Source organism: Sorex fumeus, unplaced genomic scaffold (genome assembly GCF_029834395.1).
Source record: "Sorex fumeus unplaced genomic scaffold, SorFum_2.1 ptg000045l, whole genome shotgun sequence".
Classification (NCBI taxonomy): Eukaryota; Metazoa; Chordata; class Mammalia; order Eulipotyphla; family Soricidae; genus Sorex; species Sorex fumeus.
The window spans coordinates 20995921-21013120 of NW_026606102.1; the positions used below are offsets into that span (position 1 = coordinate 20995921).

The 17200-nt window shown below is 46.2% G+C and overlaps 1 protein-coding gene across 2 annotated transcripts in view; it reads right to left on the minus strand.

Annotated features, from left to right (window-relative positions):
- The window catches only part of MRTFB (myocardin related transcription factor B), a 163683-nt gene that overhangs the window by 18262 nt on the left and 128221 nt on the right, over positions 1-17200 (minus strand). For both annotated transcript variants that reach the window (XM_056122198.1, XM_056122199.1), the window contains 4 exons: positions 16037-16112; positions 11345-11506; positions 9431-9609; positions 2727-2861 (listed from right to left, as the gene is read on the minus strand). In XM_056122198.1, the coding sequence (XP_055978173.1) occupies positions 2727-2861; positions 9431-9609; positions 11345-11506; positions 16037-16112 (552 nt within the window). The remainder of the gene's footprint in view (positions 1-2726; positions 2862-9430; positions 9610-11344; positions 11507-16036; positions 16113-17200) is intronic.

Here is a 17200-nt window from a genome sequence, read left to right on the forward strand (position 1 = left end):
AGGTTTCACTACTAATGCATATGATCATTAAAAAAAAATCCATTGGAATATGTAAAGATAGAAAAATGTTTTAATGAAAAATCCAAATTTAAAGCTCTGTATCTCTGGGGGGACCCTGAAAAACTGAATCATATGAATTTTTATATAATTTTAAAATAAGGCATTTTTATTTCGAAAATGCAGTGGGTAAGTACCAGGAGGTTCACTCCATGGCTTGGAGGCCAGCCGCACATGCTAGGGGAAAAGGCAGGACCAAATAAAGGGTGTTGGGAGGATCCTCCCAGGATGGGAGAAACATGCTGAAAGCAGACTATAGACCGAACATGACTGCCACTCAATGCCTCTTTTGCAAGCCACAACACCCAAAAGGAGAGAGAGAACAAAAGGGAATGCCCTGCCACAGAAGCAGGGTGGGATGGGGGATATGGGAGGTGGGGGGATACTGGGATCCATGGTGGTGGAAAATGAGCACTGTGGAGGGATGGGTATTTGATCGTTGTATAATTGAAACCCAAGCACAAAAATTTGCAAGTCTACAACAGTACCTCATGGTGTTTCACTAACAAAAAAAAAAAAAAAAAAAAGAAAAAAGAAAATGCAGTGGGATATCCCCTCTTCTGGTGAAGAACTCCATTTAAAAGTTACCAAACCCTTTCTTTTTTATATTCATATATTCATATTTATGATGATTTCATCTGCAAAGACTTCATCAGCAAGCTATGGTATAGAAAATTATTCTGAACTTGGCTTTAGGTAAAACACTGGGCAGGTGAAGTCTGCGGTTGGAGCACTTGGTTTGCAATTGAGAGGCCCGGCTTCTGTCCCCAGCACTGCGTGGGTCCCTGAGCACCGCTGGCAGTGGGCCAACCTCCAGCCCCTGGCACTAAATTAAATAGACTTGCCCTTGTGGTCCTGTTGTAGATGCTCCAAGAACCAGGAAGCTGCTTCCCAAATCCCTCAAATTGGAAACAAAGTTGAGAATAGAACTACCCCAAATCCCCAGCTGTGGGGGTGCTGCTCGGCCAGAGGAGACGCCCGGCTGTCTTCCCGCAGCCCCAAGCTCCTCCTGCCTGGCTCTCATCTGCTCTCCACAGCCTCCAAGCACGCTCCGGCAATGCTCCAGCCCCGCTCCCAGCTGACGCTCCTCCCGGTACACACTACACTGTCTGTCTGTTAGGGGGCTGGGGTGGGGCTGCTGTGTCTTCCCTGGGACCCCGTCCAGTGCCTGGTACTTGTGCCCACAGGAAGGCACGCAGGTACCTGGTAATGAAATACCAACCAATTCTTAGGACACATCACAACAGTCAAAGAAAAATTCCAAAATCCCCTTTATGGTTCCCACTAATTCGCTGTCCGTGGGTTATTTGGTTTCTGTAATAGACTTTATCTCGTGTCTTTCCAAACCGGCACAAGGAACTAGGTTGGGTGAAGGAGGTTTGGCTTTTGGCAGGATTGAGGAAGCAACTGGCTCGGTCTCAGTCAGGAAGGAGGGGACACATCAGGACACATCAGGCCCAGCATTCTGGGACTCAGTTCTTCCCCGTTAGAGCGAGAAGGAGCATGCTAGTGCCAGCCTGGATCTGGCCCACAGTGCTGGGGCAGTGGCCGGCCTGGATTTCCCCTGCCTGCCTGCAGAGACTGTCCTAGAATAACGTGTCTGACGGAGACCCGGGGGGGGCGCAGACGCCCAGAGTGTGTCTCAGCCTCTCCTGCCTCCTGGCTCCCTTCCGACCCTTCTCCTGCCCCTACCCCCACCTCCAGGCCACAGTCCCCATTTACAGGGGCTGCACATGTGGCCCCTTGAGAAACTTCAGTGAGAGCATGAGAGGCAGAGGAGCCCCCCAGCCCATCTGCAGGGATCGAGGGCCCCACATCACACCCTCGGCGGGGAAGGCTGACTGCCACGGCTCCGGTCCAGGAGGTGGGAATCCACAGACACTCTGCCGCGAGGGCAAGGCGCCAAGGGCCAGGCCACATGGAGAGTCATGAGCAGAAAGAGCTTCTCTCTGGAAAGGCCCGGCCCTGTGAGGGGGCGAGGCCGGCTGTCACAGGGCGGGGGGCAGGCGGGGGTCCTGCCTAGCCCCTCACTGCCTCGTTTCTTTGGGCCTCAGGCTCCGCAGCTGAATGGCCAGAGCGCGCTCTAATGTCCTTTTTTAGTTTAAAAAAATTTCAGACCTGCATTCCGCTCATGTCGGCAAAAGTCACAGTTGAAATGTGGTTCAGCTCCCCTCTGCTCTGCTTTGTAGTTCTAAATATACTTAAAAAGAAACTTAAAAAAATGTACCATATATTAAATAATATTTTAAGGACCTTTACTTCCTGGGGGAACTTATTCTTAATGACTTATTTTGATCGAGTATCGTGTAGGGAACAGTGCCACGAGTCTGCGGCTTATCTCGAGAACAAACCAAACTTCACTGGGCCAAATCCGCTAAATCAAAAAGACTGTTCTTGCCTGTCTGGAACCTTTGACCTGTCGTGTCATACATCTGGGATACCCGTGAGTCTGGCCTTGTGACCTTGTGGCCTGTGAGCCCTCTCAGGGCTCTGCTACTCCCACCCCAGCCTGCATCCCAGTGGTCCCCCCGCGGGTAGAAGCCTCAGGACCCTCTAACGCAGGGGCCACAGTGCGGGGGGTGGGGGGTGGGGCGCTGCTGCCAGCTCTTCCTTGGCGGGCTCTGCAGGGCATCTGCGGGTCTCATGTGCAGTGCATGGCGGGTACCCACCTTGACCAGTGCTGGCCCGGGCTTGGTGGAGGACACGGTGCTGGCGGGGAGCACGGGCGCGGGGGACCTGGTTGGGGCCTGATCCACAGCAGGAGTTTTCAAGAATTCAGGAACTGACGGGGACACGGAAGTAAACTGGCAGGAGAGGCAGAAAGGGAACAGGTCTGTGAAGCCATGACAATCACAGTAAAGGCACGGGATGACAACAGAAAAATACATGATTAGGTCCGGGACCAGATGGTGGAATGCCCATGCTTTGCCCTTAGTGAAGACAAACACTTGTCACTGCTGCAGCAGTCGGGAAAGGCTTAGCATAACTAAGGCAAGAGAGTAAACGTGAGTGTTTTCTTAGCGATATGCTCAAACTGCCCTTCTCCATGTGTATGTGTGTGAGGAGGTGGAATAGAACTTCAAGAGCCTTATATAAATGATCAAAAGCAACTTGTGGGCTACAAGTTCTTCTGAAGGTTTTCTGGCTGTGTGGGGTTCCCCCACACCCCCAAGAATTCAAACATGAGGTTTAGTCTCACTGCAGTGCTGAGTGAGGCTTTGCAGCTCCGTGGCCAGACAGCACCTGCCAGGAAGCCCAGCCTGTGCCCAACACAGCTTCTATCTGCTTGTCTGGCCTGACCCTTGGTCACTGTTGCTGCCCCATTTCTTATGACAGGCCAGAATCTGGGAAGATGTTCTAGGATGACTGACCTATTTCATTAATCTCGTACCCCCTCCACCCAATAAAGCAAGAAGCTCATTTGTTACCGAGGCCAAAATAAGCAGTTACTCAGCCTCACAAAGGAAGCAGCGGGAGGCTCTTGTAAGTTTTTTATTGAGTCTCACTAGCAGGAGGTCTGAAGTCGTCACTTAGCAGGAGTGGCTGGAGAGACGGTTCAGGGTAATGTTAAGGCCTGGACTTGCACTGGAAGGAGATGGCTATTATAAGAAATCAGCACAGCACATTGATCACCACTTGGCTGCGTGACTTCCAGCCTTGAAGGCCTGATCGCTTCTACTTCCCTGAACAACTGTCAAGTTCATCACAAAAATAAAAATCAGTTCTTGGGTTGAAGATTTGGGTTTAAAAATAGCAAAGTCCATTTTCCCTCCCTAAAATAAATGACCTGAGGACTCCCAGGGCGATGAGCAGCAAGCAGCTGGAAGCTTGGTGCATCCAAGACCCCGAGTAGATAGTTGTTTAAAGGATGAACAGGATTCCACTGTAAGCCCAGCCAAGACTAGTGTGTGTGAGCACGTGACTGACTCCTAGTGTGCGTGAGTGTGTGACTGACTCCTAGTGTGAGTGCGTGACTGATTCCTAGGGTACACACCTAGAGCGCATGACTGACTCTTAGGGTGTGTGAGCATGTGATTGATGTTGCTCACCGTGTCAGCTTTCTCCATAAACTTTTTGTTTTTCCCTTGACTTCAACTATAGTAGTAAAAGTATCAACAATACCAAGATTAGTAATAAAAGCATACACAATGTAAAAGATGACTTTTTGGGGGGAGGGGAGATTCTGGGCCCCACCCAGACGTGCTCAGGACTTACTCCTGGCTCTGTGCTCAGGATCAATCCTTGTAGTGCTCGGAGGAACCACATGGGGTGCTGTGGATCGAATCCAGGTCAGCTGTGTGCAACACAAGCACCCTCCCTGCTGTGCTATCTCTCTGACACCACTAAAAGGTATGACTTAAAAGATGCCGGCACTCAACTTCTTCTGCACTTCCAGAAATGAAAGGACTCCGTGATCCCGCAGCCCGAGTTCCTGGCCCAAGTAACGTGACCTGTATGGAAGCAGGGATGGGGAAGTGGCTACAAGGGCGGGGGGGGGGGGTGTGTGTTTTGATGGTGAAGCACCAGGTTCAAGTCCTGCCTCTTTCGTCCTCCAGGATCTGCTGGGTATGGCCCCACCTGCCCTGCTTCCCCCCAATAAAGACACAACTTGACATGAAATGTTGTGCTTGACACCTCTGTAGCTCCCGGTTCTGTTATGTTGGTATTTATGTGACCGTCACCCTGAAATCCACAAACTTCGACATATCACAACTAAGATATGGAAGACAGAGATTGCTTTAAAAGGAGAAATATGCAAACTCTCCTTTGTAATTTACCAGCCTTTTTACTGTGTTTTACAAAGAAAACAACGAGAAGGACCGAAGCGATAGTCCAGCGGGGCGGGCATCTGCCTTGCATGTGGCTGACCCAGGTTTGATCCCCAGCACCCCATAGGGTCCCCCAAGCACTGCCAGGAGTAACTTCTGAGTGCAGAGCCAGGAGTAAACCCTGAGCCCCCCAAACAGAAACAGAATAATAACAACAACAGCAACAGCAAAAAAAATTCTTAGATCAGATCTCAATGTCAGGATCCTTGTAGCTAGAATCAACAAAAGAATCTGAATACTGACTCATTCAGAAATGACAATGATCTACACAGGGTAGAAAAAATGTCCAAACCATTGGAGACACACTTTGTTCTATAGTTTACTAAATGAACAAGATATTATCATGTTAAAGGACTGCTTTAAATATGCTTATTTTTATTTAACTTTTTTTGGGGGAGCCTACGTGCATTGCTTAGAGGGGCAGGGGGCCACTTTGGCAAAACTTGGCCACCCAGTCTGGTCTAGTGCTGGGGCTGGAGGCTGGACCAGCACTGCAGTGCTCAGGGGCTGTCAGGGAGCCCAGGTGGTACCAGGCCTGGGTGCTATGGCTGTCCTGCTCCAAGTCCTGCTATGCCTCTGAATTGCTCCAGTGGGCCAGAGCAGCGTGACCCAAGCCCTCCTGCCCAGAATAAACTGCACCCTAAAGCACGAAATTAAGACTCAAAATGATTCAGTATCTTTCCCCCCCAAAGAAACAAAGAGTTGCAAAGTGTTTTTCCTGGATTCAATCTGTTTCCATGACAAGTTTAAATCGAATGATCACCTGTTCTAATACCTGCTACCATGAAAGAAAATGTCAGAAAAAATTGTTTTAGGATGCACATTTATGCTTTCAAATTGCACTAAGAAGGCCTTTTCTCTTATTAGTGAATGCTCTAGTAAATGCTACAGATGAGAAAAGGACAAACGTCAGAGCTGATTCATGTTTCATACTGCACGTGTTCCTTCTGCTTATGCTTCAGTTGTGGTCACTTTGTTTTCCCTCAGCACTGGGAATGGAACCTGGGGTCTCCCAGGCGAGACAAGTGCTGTGCTGCCAAGCTCATCCCCAGCTTCTTCTGAAAAGATACCACGTTTGTGTACGTCCAATGATTGTTCTCGTTCTCTATAAGATTTGTTTTTTTACGTTAGAATTTCTTTATATAATCCACAGGGAAAGAACTGAGGCATTTTAAAACAAAGCTTTTTTTTGGGGGGGGGTCACAGGTTTAAGACGACAGTATAAGAATATAATGCAATTATTTTTTTAGATATATTTTCAAATTTCAATCACCACACAAACAAAGTGAGTTAAAGACAAATCAGAAACATTCATTGTATAATTATAGATGGACGCTCTATGTAAAATTTTAGCTTTGGCATGCTGCATTATCTAGCATCAACCACTTGTTTATGGAAATTATACATTTAAAACTTCTGTTACATTTTTTAAAGCATTTAATTTTTACAAGAAGTTGAACCCAAAGTGGATTTGTCCAGTGGCACAGTGGGTGTGTCACCAGCCTGATTATCCAACAGACACCCAGGATCTGTGTACATCCCTCCCATAGCTGCACTAAGAGATACAGCACATACTGGGATACAAGTCCTCATTGGGAAGCAGAGGTTTCTCACCCACGAGACCATGCCTGTTAACTTTGTTCTCTCAAATTCTCTTGTTTGTCTTCTGGAAAATACACAGTGACTGATCACCACTGCGCTTTCAGCTGAGGCTTTCTCCTCACAGAGAGACCCAAAATCCAGAGACAGAGACCCTGTCAGGACAGACTTTCCACTAACATCATCTGAGCTTACAATAAATGACTAAGGGGCTTAAGAAAACACTGAGGAAACTTTCAGATTAAAAGCACCCAAGTCTCCTGGTCCCACACATGGTTAGCTCCGTTTTAATTTTTCTACAGCTTTCCCCTAACAGTTGCTTAAACATAAAATAAATCGGGCTCCAATATGTGATGTGTGTTCTGTTAATATTTTGGCAAATTCCTTTCCAGCTGTTCTTCGATCAGAATTGACAAGACATGCCTCAGGCTAAGCAGTCTTTCACACACCACACAGAAATATGCATTTCAAAAATGTTCCACTGTTCAAAGCTGTGTTTTCAAGGACACGTGGTGTATTACAGCATCCACACTGCAAGCGTGTTAGCACTGGGACTGCAGGAGAGTGCCTGGAAAATCTGCTTCTTACCTAGAGATCCTATGTTAGAAACACTTTTTGAGTATGCGTGTGTCAGGGTTCGAGCCCAGGCCTTACAAACCTAAGCATGTGCTAGACCATTGAGATGCATCTGGGCTGGGCTGCATTTTGTCATGACTGATAGTTCAGCATTTTAGTGAAATGTGTGCCATCCTGCTACTTTTTATTGTGTTTTACAAGAGGAATAAGCCACAGTGCATTAGAAATTGAAAAAGAAAAAAAAAGTCCCTCACTTTAGGCATTTTGAGGATCACTAGTCCACTTTCAAGCTCTTAGTCTGAGTTTTCTTTTTAATGAGTAAAAATGAAGAGGCGGGAGATAGCACAGAACTTGGGGCTCACATGCAACCCAGGTTTGATTCCCGTTAACACCTCACCAGCTCTGACCAGGAAGAAATCACAGGTGTCTGTTCTCTAGTGTGGCGATTTTCAGTTTTTTTACAGCGGGACAGCAGTCGTCTGTCTGCAGAGTCACAGTGAGGTCTGCCCAGAAGGGACAACAAGGCAGCATGCTGCAAAAACTAACACCCAAGGGCCTGGAGAAACTCTACAGCAGGGAAGGCGCTTGCCTTTTACACGGCCGGCCTGAGTTCTGTCCCTGGCACAACACTTAGTCCCCTGAGCCGTGCCAGGAAACTCTGTTAAGCACAGAGCCAGGAGTAAGCTCTGAGCACTGCCAGGAATGGCCCCCAAAAGCAAACCAGCCAACCAGCCCCCCCAAAAGCTATTATTTAAGTTTGAGAATAACCCAAGGTGTGTATTCTGTCGGCAATAAATAGACCAATTCTTCTCTAGAAACACTGTTCTTCTTTCTTCCTTTGGGGAATTTTGAGCTGTTGGCCTTTGGGTGGAATAGACTCCATGTAGTTTCTCACTTAGAAACAGAGCTGAAAAGCAAGTTTCAGGAGCGAAGTGAGAAACGTCTGCAGCACAGCAGCCTGGGGGGGCTCAGAAGGCCATGTGTGCCCTTTGCAGGCAGAACCTTGCTTCGACCTGCCACCGAATGGTCCCCTGGGCACTGCCAGGTGGGTTTCCTGAGCACCAAGACCAGGAGGAGTCCCTCAGAACTTCTAAGAGAGGCTCCAAAACAGAATAGGACCAAAATGGAAAAAAAAACCAACAAGTCCTACTAGCAGAAGCCATACAGGGCAGAGGGCTCATATCACTTGCAAGGGGACCATGGCTGATATGAGATGTCACTGATGCTGAGAAGAAGGCTGCCAACCTGACCCTGCAGAGCGCAGCAGAGGACACCCCAGGGGAAAGCCAGACATGTTCCTCGTCAATACTCACTTGCATATTCAACATGCTTTGAAGCTCTCTTTTAGAAACTGCATTGCATTTGTGAGTATACCGAAGGGAGGGCTGTCCCGCACTCTCCCCCTTTCTGCTGCAGGGACCTCAGACTGCAGGCTGCTGGCTGACCCTTGTCCTCCAAGCCAGGCTCTGGCAGAGCTGAGATTGGCTGCTCAGGACTGTGAACCGTGCAAAGGGAGTGACCTACCAGCAGCCTGTACTTGCCCCTGTGAACCTACCCACGGAGATGCCTCTCAAATGCAGGAACCCAGTGCAGCCCCAGCCAGCCGGTGTCAGCAGCGCCCCTGAGCGGTACCGAGCACTCTGCACGTGTGCGTATATGCATGACTGCCGCCCAAGGAGTGAGAAGAGCAATGCTTCAAGAAATGATTTTCTACTGAACCTGACCAATCCTACAAAGTATTTTAGACTTTAAAAAATAACTAAATATTAAATTTTCAGAAAGACAAAGACAATTTCAGAAAGAAAAACCACCAATTATGTGAAGCACAGGCGTTCTAATAAGAAAAAAGGAAACAATGATACCCATTAAAGACATAAACACTGTGAAATTCAAATGTCAAAACATGAAGATTCTTTTGCATGCACTAGGTTCTCAGGTCCCAGTGTAATCTGGGACCTGATTATAGGTGCCCAGTAAATCCTCGATGAACTTATGAATTCAATCTAACCAAAATCAAGAGGCCAGATGAGACAATTTAACAGCCAGTGTGCAAGGTCTGAAGCAATGGTTCAACCTACGTGTGGGGAAGATGCACTGAGTAGGAATCCCTGTCACCTTCCTGGAAGGGAGGGCAAGGAACAGCTTTCTGCCTAACAGAATCATCTGAGTCCATTTCCGTACCTGGTCATTCGTACAAGTGTCTAACAACACATGGATGGAACACGGGGTACGGCAAGTATGAGAATACAACAGGGCCATCTTATTTTCCATACTGTTACGTTTCTTCCGGTGACGTGTATTGCTTTGACGCAGGAAACAAAGAACAAGACATTCTCTCTCTTTCAGGATAACAGTAAGGAAAGTGGTACCTGGGTTGGAGTATTTGTCGTCACGGGAGATGCGGAGTCACTGACTTTTGGCTCACTGGGGGACACCGCTGACCCCTGGGACTCCTGGCTGGCAGGCTGGTCTGGGGACAGAGCGTCACTGCTGTCTTCGTCAAATGAGAAATCGCCCTGAGTTTGTGGGTAGTCCTCCTTCCCAGCGCCTGAGGACAGAAATGATCCTTAGTTTATTTTGGCCTCAGTATACCAACCTTAAAATGAAAAGGCTGTTCTTTTTTTTTTTTTTATAAAGGAACATAATGTACTTCCCAATGGAAGAACATATCACTTAAGAAGAATGCTTGAAGGAGAAACAAAATCAAATCTGAATCAGATAAAGCCTTTGGATCCATGTGCCAGTGACAGGAAGTTTGGGAGACAAGAATGCTTGGAAGGACACCTGGGATGCAAATGCACTGAGCTCAAAGTGTGGAAATGCTTGAGGACAGAACGAGCCCATTCATCACCAGATAAAGGTGCGGAAGGAAGGAGAGGGACCCAGGCAAGACAAGACAATTTAGGAGACGCAGAGGCCAAAGGCAACAAGTACACCCGTCTGGATCCTGCTTTGGAATCTGCGAGGCAGGGGGCAAATGGAACTCTGCCCTGGGCATCGGGGCTCCTCCCAACGCCTGGCATTTTGGGGCCTGGCTCTTGGAGAGTGAATGGAAGCATGGGTGACTGTGCTGTTTAGGATGGTTGAGGACAAATGGCCTAAGGTTTAAACTCTCAACTAATGCAAAAAGGGATGTCACCATGAATAATGGACAACAATTTTTTTAAAATTTGGTTTTGGGGTCATATCCAGTGAAGTTCATGGGCTATTTCTGGCTCAGTGCTTGGGGTGGGGGTGGGTAGTTCCTGGCAGTGCTTGGGGAGTCAATGGTTTGGGGATCAAACCCTGACTCTGCATGCAGAGCACTGAGCTATCCTCTGGTCCCAGTAAAGCATTTTTTGTTTGTTTTGCTTTTTGGGTCACACCCGGCAATGCTCAGGGGTTCCTCCTGGCTCTGCACTCAGGAATCACTCCTGGTGGTGCTTGGGGGACCCTATGGGATGCCGGGATCGAACCCAGGTTGGCCGTGTGCAAGACAAAAGCCAGCCCTCCCCGCTGCACTATCGCTCCGGCCCAGTCAAGCATTTTTAAAGTAGGAATTTTTGGTTTGTTTTTCTTGGGGGCTCCACCTGGCACTGCTCAGGGGACCCTGCATTGTTCAGGGTTGGAGGTGGGGGTGTCAGACCCATCCCTGGCGGTAAAGCAAGATATCAACGTTTCAGATGTGCTTGCTGCATGAGACGGAGACAAGATGGACAGACAGAACCTTATGAGTGCCCCCTCTGGACTCAGCTGCCATTCACCTTGCTGAACTAACATCTCACACGTGATTGATCTTTATCATTCCAGGAAGTAAAGAGAATCAACACAAAGTCAACAAAAACATAAGCAGAACAACAGACAAAACGTGATCCCGTCAAGCCATGAGACTATGAGAGTGGCTCGGCCATAACAAGAAGAATCCTGGCTACCTGGTAAGAACTCTGGTCTCAAGAGGAAGACCGCTACAGTGGGGATTAGGACAGGTATGAACAGACTGTCAATTTACTGAGACAGCAGACTGATGTTGGCTCTTTTAAAACTGTTTCATCTGGGGGCTGAAACTATAGTATAGCCAGTAGGGTGTTTGCCTTGCACATGGCCGACCCAGGTTTGATCCCCAACATTCCATATGGTCCCCCGAGTAGCGCCAGGTGTAATTCCTGAGAGCAGAGCCAGGAGTAACCCCTGTGAATTGCCGGGTGTGACCCAAAAAGCAAAACAAAACAAAACAAAACAAAAAAACTGTTTTATCTATGATGTCCGAGTTTCTTCTCCCAGAACACAGTGAAATGGACGCTTGCCTATAATCGCTTCCTTAACACTGGAGTCCACAGGCAGGATGTTCTTCTCCACCAGCTCCATGGGACCAGGTCTTTGGGCAATCTTTTCGTTCAGATCATCAGCTAGCCGAGCCCTCTTCAACTTCATCTGGGTAGCCTGCAGGGATGGCTCTGCAAATGTCTCTAAAAGAGGAAGCACAGTTTTAACCATTACTTGAACGCATACTTCTATTCCAGAATGCCACTTCAGCCAATACCTAAAGTAGGTGAACCGATTTATGTGTTCTCAGCACATGTACAAGAAAATAAAATGATTACTTAAGAATATCGCAGTACACATGATGTTTTTTGATTCTGGATAACTTAATATTGTCTGTGTGATAAGGATGCCCCAGGGACACGGGCAGTATGGGCTTTCTGGGGCAGAGGATGCAGCTTGGTGGTAGAGCACAAGCTTCTCATAAATTAGCCCCAAGTTTGGTCCTCAGTTCCACAAAGGGAGAAGAGCTATTGTTCCTGCAACAGCTGTCCACTTTACCATAAGTGTCAGTCATGTTTTTTTTTAAATTTAATTTTATGTTTTTGGCTTTTTGGATCACACCCAGCAATGCTCAGGGGTTACTCCTGGCTCTGCACTCAGGAATCACTCCTGGAGGTGCTCAGGGATGCTGGGGATTGAACCCGGGTCGACCGCATGCGAGGTAAATGCCCTACCTGCTGTCCTATAACTCCGGGCCAGAGTCATGTTTATTAATACTGGGCATATGAAGACTGAACAAGGCAGAGTCGCAGCTGAGGAAGATTCCAGTCTTAATCTTGGTTTCATTGGACAGTCACTTCCTGTCTGTATAATGGACCCAGAGGTCAACTGCGGTAGTCAGTGGGAGGAGCTACAAATTACATTCTTGGATTGATCCCTGAGTGTCTCAGCTTCAATCATCATAAGTAAGAATTTGGGTCTATGTCTAAATGTATCACTAGGTATCAGGTACATTCATCTGCACAGTCACTAGGAAGATCCACACATTTATTTATAAATGATCACAGTTGCACAACAGATGCGATACTCTGAGTATCGTCGCTCATTCATCTGTTTTTTCCTGCCAATTACTTGTGCTTCTACCAGCTCTCCCATTTCACTCTTGTGAAGGGTATCAAACCAAAATTCTGAGCAGAAATCCTCCCCCCGCCCCCAAGGAACTCCAGAGCTCTTCCTTCTGGAGGTGAAAGGTCCTGGCGGAGGTATAGAGCCTACCCAGAGTCCAGAGCTGTGAGCTACCCTCTAGCGCATCTGTTTCTTCTACCATGGGAGTCAGCCATGAGGGTCCACAGAATAGTTTTCAACTACTGCAATTGTTCTTTTCAATACACAGTTTAACCAGGTGTTAAGGATGATAATGAAAAAAAAAGGGTGATAATGTAAAAAAAAAATCAAACTATTTCTCTTTTCATTTTTGGTTTGGGGCAACTCTGGCAGTGCTCAAGACTTATCCTGGCTCTGCCTGCAGGAATCACTCCTGGTGGGCTTGGGAGATCATATGTATTGTGGGGATTAAGCCTGGGTCATCCATGTGCAGGGCAAGTGCCCTATCTCAAGTATTATCCCACTGGCCCTGAGGTCATTTCATTTTTTTTGGGGGGGTGGTGGCTTGATCCACAGTTGCACCATGTCCTGATGGGGATTGAACTGGGATTGGCAATATGCAAGGCAAGTGCCCTAACCCTGCATTCTCTTGCCAGCCCACAAATTATTCCTTTTAAGTCTGTGTTAAATAATTCTGAAAAGATTCGATAAAATGAGTCACCGAAAAATATTGTGAAGGGCTGGGGTGTGGCTCAGCAGAATGTGAGAGGCCCTGGGTTTGATCCCCAGTACCATAAATATCAATAAATAACACTCTCAAGATGATATACTGTGCTTTACGCAAATAATGATGGGGCGAATTCCATCGGTGAAAGCCTTCCCCAGGTGAGTATCATCGCTCTAGAATGGAATAATGGCAAATAAGTACCTTTTTCTAGAAGGCAGAATATGTCCCCCTTTCATTTTTATAATCTCCCTGTATGAACAACAGTAAAGTCAATCTTGTCAAATAAAACACAGGAAGACGACAGGGAATGACAGGGGAATCATGTGAATCCCTTCTGGGCTGATGTAGCAGGATGGTCCTCTGCCTGCCTTCTTCATCCTATTAATACAAGTGAGCTCAGGGACAGATTTGGAAGGCAAAAATTTCAAGAATAAATAATTAGAATCTGACTCTTTACATATATTTCTGTTTCTAGTCTTCTGACTGCCTCATCTTTGTGAGACTGAGGCTGGATTTTCCAAAAAATTAATTTAAGGATTTGTCTGACAAAGCGATAGCACAGCGGTAGGGCGTTTGCCTTACAAGCGGCCAACATGGCCGACCCGAGTTCGATTCCTCCACCCCTCTCGGAGAGCCCGGCAAACTACCGAGAGTATCTCGCCCGCACGGCAGAGCCTGGCAAGCCACCCATGATGTATTCGATATGCCAAACACAGTAACAACAAGTCTCACGATGGAGACGTTACTGGGCCGGCTCGAGCAAATCAATGAACAACGGGAGGACTGTGACCGTGACCGTCTGACAAACATGTGATTCAAATAGAATTGGGATAATGTTAAAGTAAGTTGGGGAATAATTTTTAAAGTATTTAAAATTATGGATGACACATTCTTTCTTACTTCATAAATCCATGAGGATAGATATCCTAAAAATAACACTTATGATTCATACATATACATGGTTGTTAGGCTTTTAAGTATTGTGAGAAGTTGCTTTAAAATAAAAATAAAAGCAAATTAGGGCCAGAGAGGTATCTCAATGGTTAGACGCAAACTTTACAGATGGGAGCCCCGGATTAGATCCCTGAGCACCACAGGTGTGGCGTACCCGGATTAGATCCCTGAGCACCACAGGTGTGGCATAAAAACAGAAAACCCCAAATCCAAATAAATTTCTTTTGATAGTTCACGGTCTTTTTAAATCTTTTAAATTTTTTTTTTTGGCTTTTTGGGCCATACCCAGCGATGCACAGGGGTCACTCCTGGCTCTCGACTCAGGAATTACCCCTGGCGGTACTCAGGGGACCATATGGGATGCTGGGAATCGAACCTGGGTTGGCCGCATGCAAGGCAAATGCCCTATCCGCTGTGCTATTGCTCCAGCCCCAGTTCACTGTCTTTTGCCTTGCTTTAAATTTTGCTAATAAAGCCTGTTCCGGTTAGAGGCCAAGTTGAAACTGATAGCACTGTTCCTGCAAAAATGTCCCTTATAGGGCAAGATTTCTCAGGTGAGAAGGAGTCATTTACCCAGTTACTTACCAGTCAACTTGCTTCTTTGAAGATTCTTTATCCCTTCCTTACTGCTGCTTATCCCTGAGAGCTGGCCGAGGCTCCTACCCTACCACTGAGTTCTGGAAAGGCTTTTTTAATCCAGTGGGCTACATCCTAAGTAGAGAAAGGCATAGACTCTCCCTCCTCACCCAGAAACGTGAAGGCAGTCCCTTAGGCACAGATGCTTTGGAACAGAGGAGACCCTACTTGGGTTAGAGGCGAGCAGGATACGTAGAACTTCGTCATCACTGCCTCAGCAGCCTACGGATTCCCGAGTGTACTTTTCAGAATCTAACCTGCTTTTTCCTTCTGTTTATCTGACTCGCCATTAGAATGGAAGCTCCGTGAAGGCGGCATTCAGTGTAGTTCACCTGTTGGGATTCTGGTGTTCAGGATACTGGCCACGGAACAGCATGTCTAAATAAGGGCAACACTATTTTGTCCTGAAGACTCTTAGTGGGCATGTCTGGCCTTTTATATAGAGATTCAATCTTTTTTATATATAGAATGTATCTCTAATAATCTGCAGTACCAACCTAATTCTAACACTATCATTAGGCCAGAGAGAACAAGTTAATAACTGTCCAAACTAAGTATCTGAGAAATTCCCAGAGTCTTTCTGTAACTTCTTCAGGTTTAATGCAATTAAGACTCTAATGGGGTCAAGCTCCTGGTCTTATCTATAAATTTGACAGAGAAGCAAAACAAACCAAGAAAATGTAACTTGGTATTTATGGTGGCGGTATCATTTTTTAAGAACACTCTGTCTTTAGAGAGAGTAACATCTTGACCCGCATCTCCTGTCTCACCAAAGATGGAATGGGACTGTTCCTACCAGCTGCCTAAGGATGAGTTACATCATCCAGACACTTCAGGCTCTGTGTTCATGATAATGTTTAGATCCAGCTGGAGTGCCATGGTCAAGCAGCAACAGAGAGCAAATGTGTGGGCACTGTACTGGGTGGGCACATATATACGCATGGCCCTCTCAGCTGGAAAGGTAGATTAGATGGCAGCTGCTATACCCTTTCTGACTTGATGAGCAGGCACAAAACGCCACTTATGAAAAAACTTCCCTGAACTGAAAATGTTTCTCTAGATTACATCATTAGAGATGGACACCTAATGAGACCAGGTGATGGAGAAGAGTCAGTTCATCAGTTATTTGTAGAACCCAATCTTTCCCAAGAATCTAACATAGCATTTTTAGCTTTGGATCTTCATGTTGTTCTCCAATTTGGAGGATGTCAGCCTGTGGGGTAAAAGGTTATTAAAATGGGAATAAACAGAAATGATGGAATACTTGCTTTTCTTAAGAAAATGCTGGGACATGCAGAAGTAAAATCTTTACCTTCCAAAATGTGCATCCTGACAAGTTCAGAACGATCTGGCCGGCTCCGAATCTTGTGCTTCAAGAAGTTTTCAGTCTAAAAAAAAAAATCTTAACCATGAGCTGTTTATACTTTATTGTAGCTTTACATTTTTTTCCTCATTGTGTTTCATTGATGTAAATCGTACGCTGTTTTGTCATAATTTAATTTTTTTAATGGAAGAACAGAACAGAAATCAGGATACAAATTCCAAAATTGTATGGGGATTTTAAGTCAATGCTGTAATAAATTAAGGACTCTGTAGACTCTGAAAACTGGCCGAATTATGTTGGGGACAGAGCTCAGTAGCATAGCACCTGTTTTACCTGTGTGATGCTGTGGGTTTGATCCCTGCTACCACAAAAATACAAACTTGTAAAAGTTAAAGGCTCTTAATTTGAAGATGGTTTTTGAACAAACACAAGATTTCAATCAATAAATATCTAAATGATTGAAATCATTTAAATATCTAATGCTGGAGTGATAGCACAGCGGTAGGGCGTTTGCCTTGCACGCAGCCAACATGGCCGACCCAAGTTCGATTCCTCCGCCCCTCTCGGAGAGCCCGGCAAGCTACTGAGAGAGTATTCGATATGCCAGACACAGTAACAACAAAGTCTCCAATGGAGACGTTACTGGGCCCGCTCGAGCAAATCAATGAACAACGGGAGGACCGTGACCGTGACCGTAAATATCTAAAGTCAATAAAATTTACACCTCAGGTTAAGTAATAAAAAATAGGTTTTAAATCACTAGTTCAAGAAATTTTTTTTTTTTTTTTTTTTGCTTTTTGGGTCACACCCAGCGATGCTCAGGGGTTCCTCCTGGCTCTGCACTCACGAATTATCCCTGGTGGTGCTCAAAGGACCATATGAAATGCTGGGAATTGAACCCAGGTTGGCCAGGTTGCAAGGTAAACGCCCTCCCTGCTGTGCTATCACTTCAGGCCCCTCAAGGGAAAATTCTTAAGAACTCCAGGGAACATGCATTTTCACACTACATAGCAAAAGTTTTTCTGAGAACAAAAGAAATAAATGTGCATATTGGTAATTAAAAAAAACCTCAATTTATATCCAACTGTAAAGGACTTAGGTCAATGGACAAACCAAAATGGGATTAACAACAGTTTCTAATTCAGCCAGTCT